The following is a 10,202-nucleotide window of genomic DNA, read 5'->3' on the forward strand; positions in this document are numbered from 1 at the left end:
TGTGCTCGTTCCTTTGTTTCTGTACCTGGAGTTGGGGGTGGGGTGTGGTGGACCCCAAACCTTCACAAAGCTGCTCTTGGTCTCTTCATTGTATAACATGTTGGTTTTATTATCCACACAGATCCTTCCACAGCAGGATGTTTTTCCTCTGCCCTGTGTGCAAAAAGGCTCCTCACTCTCTTCCTGGGCATCTCAGGAAGGTGTGTATGAGGAACAGCACAGAGGCAGAGATCCAGGCAGTCGTCATAGAGGCCAAGAAGGAGTTGTCCGAATTCTGTCACAGAGGACGTTTCTGGGAGTTTGGAAAAATTCGTGACATATTGGACTCTACTAATCCTCTGGCCAGGTTTGTAACTTTTCTGATTTGATGTATTTGGCTTCAAATCAAACATCTACACATTAATAAATATGCATTGTTGGTATTGTTTATTTGACCTTATTTTCTGTTCCTTGTTTTAGGATGATTGCGGAGATGCAGTCGAGGGGGTTGGTGATTAATAACTTACCTTCACTCCTCCCGGAACCAGCTCAATCGACTACATCTTCTGTGTCTCAAAGCTCTGGAGAAGGTGCAGAAGGCCCAGTTGAGCCTCCAAATGAGCCCTTATCTGACGAGAGCTCTGGAGAGTACTATCAGAGGTACAGTTTCACATCGGCATTCCCAGAAAATAAATGTACACTGTGGATATGATTTCTCTTAAAAGACACAGTCGTTTTAATCACTTGCTGTTTATTGTTTTTATATCAGCACTGTTGGACCGAAGTGGACCTCTTCTGTGAGGGTGGAGATGGTCAAAAAAGGTTTATACAATAAGCACTCCATTGACCACCCCCTTCTAGCAGGATTTAATAAGGACCTGCACATTGACCTAGGACATAAAAACAGCAAACAAGCAGTAAGTTAATTAAATGAGTGAAGGTATACATGCAAAAAAATGTACATGCAGGTCTTGTTTTATGCAGGAGAGTTTATTTAATTGTGAAATGTGTCATTTTAGGTGGAAACAGTGTCCAGGTTCTTACATTACATGGACCCCACTGAGCCAAACCTGATGTTTGTTCGTCAGGTGGAGAAAGTGCGAGAGTACTTTAACATCTTGTCAGATACAAAGCTCTCAAAATGGACAGTGTTCAACTACTGGAAGAGTCTCAAGAGGTCAGTAGTGTGGAACAACCACAAGTTTGCCATGTACATGTTAACTAATAATGTCAGCTGTGCTGTGTTCTGACTGTAACAACCTAATTTTGATCTCTTCTCAAGGTTCATGAAATACATTATTACCTCCACAGACATTCGCCACAACAATCCATCTCTGTTTCAGGACTGTGAGAGTTTTTTGGATGTGCTGTATGAAATAGAGAGTGCTATGTCCAAAAAAGTAAGCATGGAGGTCACAGGGAAAAAATCAGAGTTTGGGTATGGCAAAGAAATTTTGCCAAAGGACTGCCTTGCTGTTTTGGAGGCTGCATTCAAAGATTTCCAGGCCGTGATGTGTAAAATGCAGGATCCAGGAGCCATCACAGGGGACTGTTTGACTAAAAATGAACGGCTGCTCGTCCTGTACTACCTGGAGGCTATTATCATGCTGAAGCTACTTCAGCGACCTAGTGTAGTGACACAGATGACTGTAAGTGTTTGTTTTTCCCTCCCTTCTCTTCTTTCGTCCTATGCTTCATCAATGTGCAAAACTGTCTGTTTGCAGGTTGAGGATTGGGAGGGGAGAAGCCGGATAGAGAATGGTGTCTGTGTTGCAGTGAAGGAGCACAAAGTACTGTTGTCACACGAACAGGAACTTGTACGTTTGTATTGTACTTTAAATCATAACAGCAATAAATATATTGTGGTTAAGTCATACTTATTTTTGACCCTTTCTCTAACTAGTGGTTTGACTTGTACTTCAATGAGGTGCGGCCAGTAATGCTACAAGAAAACCGCACCGGCGACGATGTGGCAGTTGATTCATTTTTTGTATCAAGTAGTGGGAGATCGATTTATAACCCCTCCAATGACTTAAAAAGACTACATGACAAGTAAGCAACATTACACCTGTCTTTAACTCTACGTGTTCATCCGTCCAATTTTTGCATTCTTACGTTGCCTTGTGTTTCAGATACAGTCTCCCCAGTGTGACCTTTGGTGATGCCCAGAGAGTGTTTGAGGCAGCAGCACAAAACCTGAAGTCAGAAGTGGAGAGAAATGTGTTGGCACGGCTGTTTGGGCACATGCCAGAAACAGCTGAAAGGAACAACATGAGGAAAACATCTTCAGATGCATTTCTGGCTCTAAGTGTGCTAGATCAGCTTGCTGGAAAAACACGGTAAGAATCTAACAACAATGATCCTTATTCTTAAATTTGCAACCCACAGCCTTGCCATTCCTTCCTTTAATATTTATTTTTTGTGATCTTATAGACAAAGGTCCAGTAGAGCTTACAGCCAAGAGACAAGGGTGGACGAAGAGACAGCCTACAAAACTCTTGAGCAGTTCTGTCCAGTGACTCTGGAGGGGCCTCCTCCAAAAAGGGCACGCAGGAATGAGCTGTGTGGCTCAGAACATGAGAGGCACTGCTATGACCGCTGGCGTAGTGAGCAGCTGAAGCTGCGTGAACAGCATGCTCTTGGTGAATATACAGATGATTAATGACACAAACAGTGAAATTGAGTGAGAATAGCCAAATACTGATGCGTTTTGTGTTTCTAGAACATTTTGCTGGACAGTTGCCATCAGAGTCCAAAATAAACCGCTGGATGGACAAACAAGGGTGGACGTCAAATGTCCCACAGGCTTCAGTGGTTCTGAAGCAGTGGAAGCCTGTTGCCAGGTTGGACTCGGTCATCGACAGCAGCTTTGTGCATGAAATGATTTTGTCTCAACGCTGGAAAGGACTGACTGTCAGACCCGTCCCTGACAAGGGTGATGGTGTTTTCACCAAAAAACTCTTTCAGATTGGGGAGGTTGTCTGTGAATACCACGGCCAGCTGGTTAGCCATGAAGATGGGATGGCAATTGTTTCGACCAGCGGCATTAGACCTGGACATTTGTTTTTTTATAAGAACAAGCAACATGAAGCCATGTGCATTGACGCACATGAAGAAAGTTGCCAGTGCCATCCCATGAAGTTCAATTACGGACGCCTGATACGTCACTCCAGCAAAAGAGCCAATATCCGGCCCAGGCTGTATGTGCTTAATGATAGAGACATCATTCTCTTCATTGCTACGAAAGACATTTTGAGTGATGAGGAGTTACTCTATAATTATGGCTCAAAGAGGAGATATTTTGCCGGGAAAGGGCTGGAATTGGACTGGATGTGAAAGAACATCTTTCCATCCCCCATTCTCACCCACTTCTAACATGTCCAACTCCAAGTTTCCACCTGTGGCCATATTCTCTCCTCTCTCTCTGGACTCTGGACAACCATCACTGCTCTTCTCACCCTGAAGGATTCTTCCTGCAATGTCAAGCACCAACACTTCTCTCTAAATAGAGACTTGAGTGGGGTGAATGAGTGGGTCTTACAAACCATTCACCTTTACTTCCAGAGAACTGTATTTTCTCTTACTGGCTTGTCTTTTTTCACTCTTTTTTTCTTATAAGCTTCCTTTATGCAGTAGTGAGAGTGTGAGTAGGCTACTCCATATTCTCTCCTCTCTCTCTCTGGATTCTTTGCAACACATGTGGAATTACAGCCTGGTAAGTATGCTGAAGCTGCTCGTAACCCTACCTCCCACGAACCCTTAATTTCAACCACAAGAAAAGCCATGGACCTCACTGCCAAGAATTAACCAGGCATGTTAATTCTTTAAGCAAGCCATAGTATATTCATCCTAGGATTCACCACCATTTTTAATTTAAGACATTACCTATGTTGTCTCTATGTTGTTTGATTAATGTTCAGATTTTGTTCAGTTGTTTGCACTTGTATGTACTGGAAGTTGTTTATTTTCTTTAGTGTAGTTATTATTTGATATTACTATTATACTATTATAGTCTTCAACTGTACCGTTATTTCATATTCTTATTAAAACGTTGCAGAAATGACCCAGTGTCACACAGTTCTGTTTCAGTGGATTCATATTATCTTTTTAAGCTTCATAAAGGTGCAAACACAGACACAGTGTTTAGGATATATTTAACAATCATTCAAACTATTTATTTCATTTAAAAACGAGTAATCCTTTAAAAAAAAAAACACTTTATTATTTAATACATTAAAAGGTTTTTCAGATAAGTGCAACACTTTTTCCACTTCACCTGAAAAATATGTGATAGTTTAAATAAATAAGAAAAAAAGAAAAATGACCGGGAAAAACAACTCAATGATCAAATTCCAAATTTACCATGTGATCAGCCGAGGACAAGAAAGAAGGAATCCACAAATATCCACAATATCCTGGAAAAAACACTGAAATAACAGGCTCTGTATGAGAGCTGCTCTTTGAAGAGAATAAGGCAGCTAGCCTAATTCAAAAGAGATAGCTACAGTCAAAAACAATAAGAATTTATTTTAGCAAAAGAGAAAAAAAAGTCAATCTATTTTGGACAGAATTCAGTGTAAAATGTAAGACATTATTTATAAAGACAGACAGGCCTATAGAATTATTTTTACAGTGTATGAACATGAATGGCAGCTGTTGTTTTTGATCTAACAGCAGCAAAACTACATGCTGAGTTTGTGTCAGGATGATGATGATACATTTTTGTTTTTTTTTCCTTTTTCAAAACAGTTTAGAACAAAACAGCAATAAAAACAAACAAACAGACATTTTTAAAGGAACATGGAAACAAAAAAGACATACAAGTGTCAAAGGTCACCGAATACAATCTTATTTACATTCATATTTATCGTTGATAAAATGTTGCTATATAAAATTTTGTTAAGGGTTACGTGACAAAGATCAACAAGCTCCAAACATATATAAAATAAAAGCACCACAGTGAAATTAAACAATACTTTTCTTCTCAATTATTTACCCCAGTATGCAGAATTTTATAGTCTTGTTGTCTCAAGGTAAATGTCAGTACTTCCATGTCATACACCTCTTTAACAATATCATACCATTCGCCTACCGATGGAGGATTTTCCTTGAGCCATTTCTTTGTAATGGCCTTTTTGCTAGTTGTTAGTTGTGTGTTATGAAGATACACATCATTGTTTGGTATTTCTGCAGAGTAAATTCACAGGTACATAGTTTTAAAATTACATTCAGATTCAATCCCATTATTACATTTATCTCTTTATTTAAATCTTGCCAATAGGTGTGTATAATATTACAGTGCCAAACTATGTGGAAATTATCTGCCAATACATTTCCACATTTTCTCCAGCATTCACCATTTCTTGATCTCTAGTTTGAAAGTATTTTATTTCAGATGTTATAAAGAACCTGATTACATTTTCCCAAATAAATTCCAAATAAAGAGAGGGAAGAAGGGGGAAGAAAAGGAGGAGAGGAAAAAAGAGAAGAAAAAGAGGGAAAAAAGAAGAAAAAGAGAAAGAAGAGAAGAAAAAGGGGCGAAAGGAAAATATTTTTTATTTAGTTTTTAATAATTTATTTACAGGTAAAAAAGTTACTCTGTACTATTAATATTTGATTGATACTACATATTTTATTAGCTTTTTTATTTTAAATATATTTGCTTTTAAGTACATTTCTGCTAAGTATTTTGCTAAGTATAGAGAAACTACAAACTAGTTTCTTTATTGAAACATTATTTTCTGGACTATTTCATTTTGTGCCTATTTAATTTTTTGAATTATACTATAGCAGAACACAACCAACTAAAGAAACAAGCAGAGAAACAGTTAAAATGACCAAACATTTATTTAAAATTAGTCATAGCCAATTATTTACATTTACAATATAATAGCTCAACAGCAGTGCAAACAAGTGCAAAAGAAGAGAAAAAACACACACATAAATAAAGCAATTTACATGAATAAATGTTTCTTGGAATAAATAAAAATAATACAAAATGTGCAAATAAATTAAACAAAAATAAATAACAACACAAAATGAAATAAGCAAAGATAACTTCAATTGTAAAATAAATGATAAAAACAAATAAATTAGAAATGTACATTTTTTTAATTATAATTTAAAGTAAAAAAAAAAAACTACAAGTAAAACAAAAGACCCCTGAAAATATTTAAATGTCAATATTAAAAATAAACACTTCAGGAAGTGTCCAGGTCTTCTGGAACATTTTTATTATTTTTCTCCTTTTTTAATTCTTTCCAACCACTGCTCCTTCGGCAATGCCTCTACAGAGTCCAGTCTCCGCTGTTCTAAACTGCCTACATTTCTTACATGTATTATGCTGTACTTTGCGGGTCAGTTTACGAATGGGAGCGACAGCAGTACTAGGTGTGGATGGAATGGCAGGAGGGGCAGAAGGGAGGCCAAACCCAAAAGCCTGTGAAGCAGAAGCCAGCATAGACCCCTGTGAGGCCACTGGCATCAGCATGACCAGTTGAGTCCCTGGTGGTGGAGCAGGAATAAGTTGCTGTTGGGCTTGCTGGATCTGAGCAGGTGGCAAAGCCGGTGGGTCTGACAAAATGGTCCTTTTTCTTTTTAGTTTAGCCTGGCCCACAGTGCTGCTGGGCAAGTGGTACTGGTGAGCCGGGCCTGGCTGAGGTGGTGGAGATGGGGGGCGCACATTGGCAGGCAATAGGGGGTCAGCCGCCACAGACAAGTGGCTTGGAAGTTGCAGCCCCTGCATCACAACAGCAGTGTCCTGCTGTTTAACTTTTTATTATACCACTGTACCAGGGTGGTGTGACTCACATCCACCAGTTGAAGGTTAGTCTGCTTCATCACTATAGCATTGGCCAGAATGTTGCGCCTGATTTTTCTGTAGTCTGCCAGGATGAGATCCCATTTGGACACTGTGCCGGTCCCCTTCTATTTGGGTGTTCTATGTATGGCACAGAGCCTGACAAAAATGGTCTCAACCAAGCGACAGCAATCTGGCCACTGTGCAAGTGGGGCAGAGGTGGTCAGGGCATGCCTCTTCAAACTCTCCACTCCTGGGGTAAACTCCTGTCTCTTCTTCGGGGACCTAAACCTCCCAGTGTCCAGCTTTGCTTGATGCCTGGCTGCAAACACCACCCTCTGCTTGTCATAGTCCAGCAGGTTCTGCCAAAGAGCAACAATATTGCTCACCTAAGCAGAGAAAGCAGATAATACATGCCAAATGAGAAAGCAAAATGTGTAAAAGGTAAGCAAGTATGACAAGTTAAAGAGTGAACAAAGAGTGGGTTTATATTCCTTACCTGCTGGTTGGTGAGGACAAGGGAGGGCTGATTCCTCAGGTCCACAAGATAATCTGCCAGGCTGTCCACTCTGTCCATACCTGGTACACCTGAGCCATCCACAGCCTAAAAAAAATAAAAATAATAATTATAATACACACACACACACACACACACATATATATATATATATATATATATATATATATATATATATATATATATATATATAACAAACATAGGCACAAAACACAGATTGTTGATGCGTTAGATGCGTAAACATAGATAGGTTACAAGATATTTACATACACCAGACTTAGATGTCTGAGTGCTTTGCTGCAACATGGAGGCAGCAACCAGGGTGGCAGAGGCATCAGGCTGGGTGGAGGGTTCAGTAGGTTGGGTGGAGTGGGCAACAGGTTGGGAGGAGGCAACAGAGAAGATGGTGATTGCAGCAGTTTGGGAGGAGGAAGCATGCTGGATGGAGGGGGCAGGGGGTTGGGTGGAGCGTGCAGCAGCATCCAGGGCAGTGGAGACAGCAGACTGGGTGGATGCAGAAGCAGGATAGGCAGTGGAGGCAGCAGCCAGGCTGGTGAAAACAGCAGAGGAGGTGACAGTCAAAGTGGTGGAGGCTGGAGGGTAGATGGAGGAGGTCGCAGCCAGGTCGGTGAAGGCTGGAGCATGGATAGAGGAGGTAGTTGCCAGGGCAGTGGAGGCTGGAGGATGGAAAGAGGAGTTAGTTGCCAGGGTGGTGGAGGCAGCAGGGTGGATGGAAGAGACAGCAGCTGGGGCAATGGCAATGGGCTCAGAGGTGGGTAGGAAGTGGGAGGAGATGGAGAAGATTGGGTCATCTGAGAGACTTGGCAAAGTTATATCATATACTTCGTCTTCCCCGAAGCCCTCATCTTCTTCCCCACCTTCATCCACATCCTTCAACATTTCCTCTGTTTCCTCTGAGTCTGGGTTCAATGCCATGGGCTGTCCAGTCTGACTCAGGAGGTAGTCAACACCAAGCAGCTCTCCTACAAATGGAGAACAAAAAGACACAGACATATACGACTTATCATATTTAAAGCATTCCATAATAATACTACAAAGACTTTCAATAATATCTAGACTTCTATATTTGCCACTCACCGCATGGTTGGCTTTGGTGATACAAATAATAAAAAAATTTAAATAAATAACAATGAACACCCCCAAACCAAAAGAATTATGCACATAGTTAAGTGTAGGACATACCGGTGTATATATTTTTGTGTAAACTTTATTTTGTTTTTGGCTAAGAAATACGGGGGGAGGAAGCTGTTGAAGCATCCAAACAACCGTATATACAGTGTATATGCATGTATATTTAGATACAGTTATTAATTTAAAGACACGTTCGAACAAAATTAATGATTTCTGCAAGTGTATCAAAAGTCTGCAATGTTAAACAGGGTGCGGGGTCGTGAACTTTGACACTATGCACAAAAACGTGAACTTAGGGTGACTTTTGTTAAAGTTCTTGTCATAAAATTATAAATCAGCGTTAGGAGGCCAAGACTGACATAACAAAGGACTACAATCGACAAAACAACTTTTATCAGTAGATATAGATGTTGACAAAAATAACTTACCTTGATAGGTTATATGATGATGTGCTCTCATCAGAAGACAGCGGTGTTGACATTCATTTGCATATGCCGCGACGCGATTGACTCTCATCCATTCTCAATATGGAGAGCGAGAGCGGCGATTGGCTCCCGTCCATTCTCACAATGGAAAGCGAGTGCGGAGATTGGCTCTCGTCCATTCTCACAATGGTGAGCGAGAGCAACGATTGGACGAGGAGAGAGACTGAGACAGACGATCCTGATCCAGGTAGCGCCACAGAGACTCAGACACTAATGCAACTGTGGTATAAATGCTGAACTTTGTCTTGATAGGTATGCTCGATGAATGCAAATGAAAGCTGCCGAAAAGAGAGAGAGAAAGGTAACAGAAACGCCCAACGTGGGGCTCGAACCCACGACCCTGAGATTAAGAGTCTCATGCTCTACCGACTGAGCTAGCCAGGCTTCTGACACTTTCTTTCTAGTCACTGTTTTGATCATTACCTTCCCTACCTGTGTAAAGATTGATGCTGTGTTTTAGTAACTTAGCCAATCCAGGCACTGGACAACAAACTTCTGCTAAATCCTGATGTCATCTTGTAACGCCAGAAAGCACGTGGCCCACTGCATGTGTTAGCAGTTGCAAGGCACAGAAAAGCTTGATTCATCCCTGGGTGGGCTTGAACTAATAACCTTTCAATTAACAGCCGAACGCGCTAACCAATTGTGCCACAGAGACTCAGACTAACCATACCAACTGTGGTAGAAACGCTGAACTTTGTCTCACTTGGTCTGCTGGATGAACCCAAATGAAAGCTGCCGAACGCGCTAACCGATTGCGCCACAGAGACTCAGACACTAATGCAACTGTGGTAGAAATGCTGAAGTTTGTCTTGATAGGTATGCTCGATGAATCCAAATAAAAGCTGCTGAAAAGAGAGAGAGAAAGGTAACAGAAACGCCCAACGTGGGGCTCGAACCCAAGACCCTGAGATTAAGAGTCTCTGTGGCACAATCGGTTAGCGCGTTCAGCTGATAACTGAAAGGTTGTTGCTTTGAGCCCATCCAGGGACGAACGAAGGCTTTTACTGCCTTGCAACTGCTAACACATGCAACGGGCAATGATCCTGGGCCACGTGCTGTCTGGCATTACAAGATGACATCAGGATTTAGCAGAAGTTTGTTGTCCAGTGCCTGGATTGGCTAAGTTACTTATTCCAGTTGACTAATACACAGCATCAATCTTTACACAGGTAGGGAAGGTAATGATCAAAACAGTGACTAGAAAGAAAGTGTCAGAAGCCTGGCTAGCTCAGTCGGTAGAGCATGAGACTCTTAATCTCAGGGTCGT

At 41.1% G+C, this 10,202-nt stretch overlaps 1 protein-coding gene and 1 non-coding gene across 2 annotated transcripts; one reads left to right on the plus strand and one right to left on the minus strand.

Moving 5' to 3' along the window:
* Nucleotides 1-1,008: 1,008 nt before the first annotated feature.
* LOC130222322 (uncharacterized) lies at nucleotides 1,009-3,484 on the plus strand. The gene is made up of 7 exons (XM_056454904.1): nucleotides 1,009-1,156; nucleotides 1,262-1,628; nucleotides 1,704-1,796; nucleotides 1,883-2,031; nucleotides 2,112-2,318; nucleotides 2,413-2,621; nucleotides 2,702-3,484. The coding sequence occupies exons 1-7, from the start codon at nucleotides 1,029-1,031 to the stop codon at nucleotides 3,313-3,315; spliced, it is 1,767 nt and encodes a 588-aa protein (XP_056310879.1). The 5' UTR covers nucleotides 1,009-1,028; the 3' UTR covers nucleotides 3,316-3,484.
* Nucleotides 3,485-9,243: 5,759 nt separating this feature from the next.
* Nucleotides 9,244-9,316, minus strand: trnak-cuu (transfer RNA lysine (anticodon CUU)). The gene has a single exon. It is a non-coding gene; the product is annotated as a tRNA-Lys (tRNA).
* Between the last annotated feature and the right edge of the window lie 886 nt (nucleotides 9,317-10,202).

This window comes from Danio aesculapii, chromosome 4, assembly GCF_903798145.1.
Source record: "Danio aesculapii chromosome 4, fDanAes4.1, whole genome shotgun sequence".
Lineage (NCBI taxonomy): Eukaryota > Metazoa > Chordata > Actinopteri > Cypriniformes > Danionidae > Danio > Danio aesculapii.

Coding starts and splice junctions, on each gene's coding strand:
- LOC130222322 (XM_056454904.1), top strand. CDS start 1,029: ATGGACCCCACTGAGCCAAACCTGATGTTTGTTCGTCAGGTGGAGAAA. Junction 1,157..1,261: donor TACTGGAAGAGTCTCAAGAG/GTCAGTAGTGTG, acceptor TCTCTTCTCAAG/GTTCATGAAATACATTATTA. Junction 1,629..1,703: donor GTGTAGTGACACAGATGACT/GTAAGTGTTTGT, acceptor GTCTGTTTGCAG/GTTGAGGATTGGGAGGGGAG.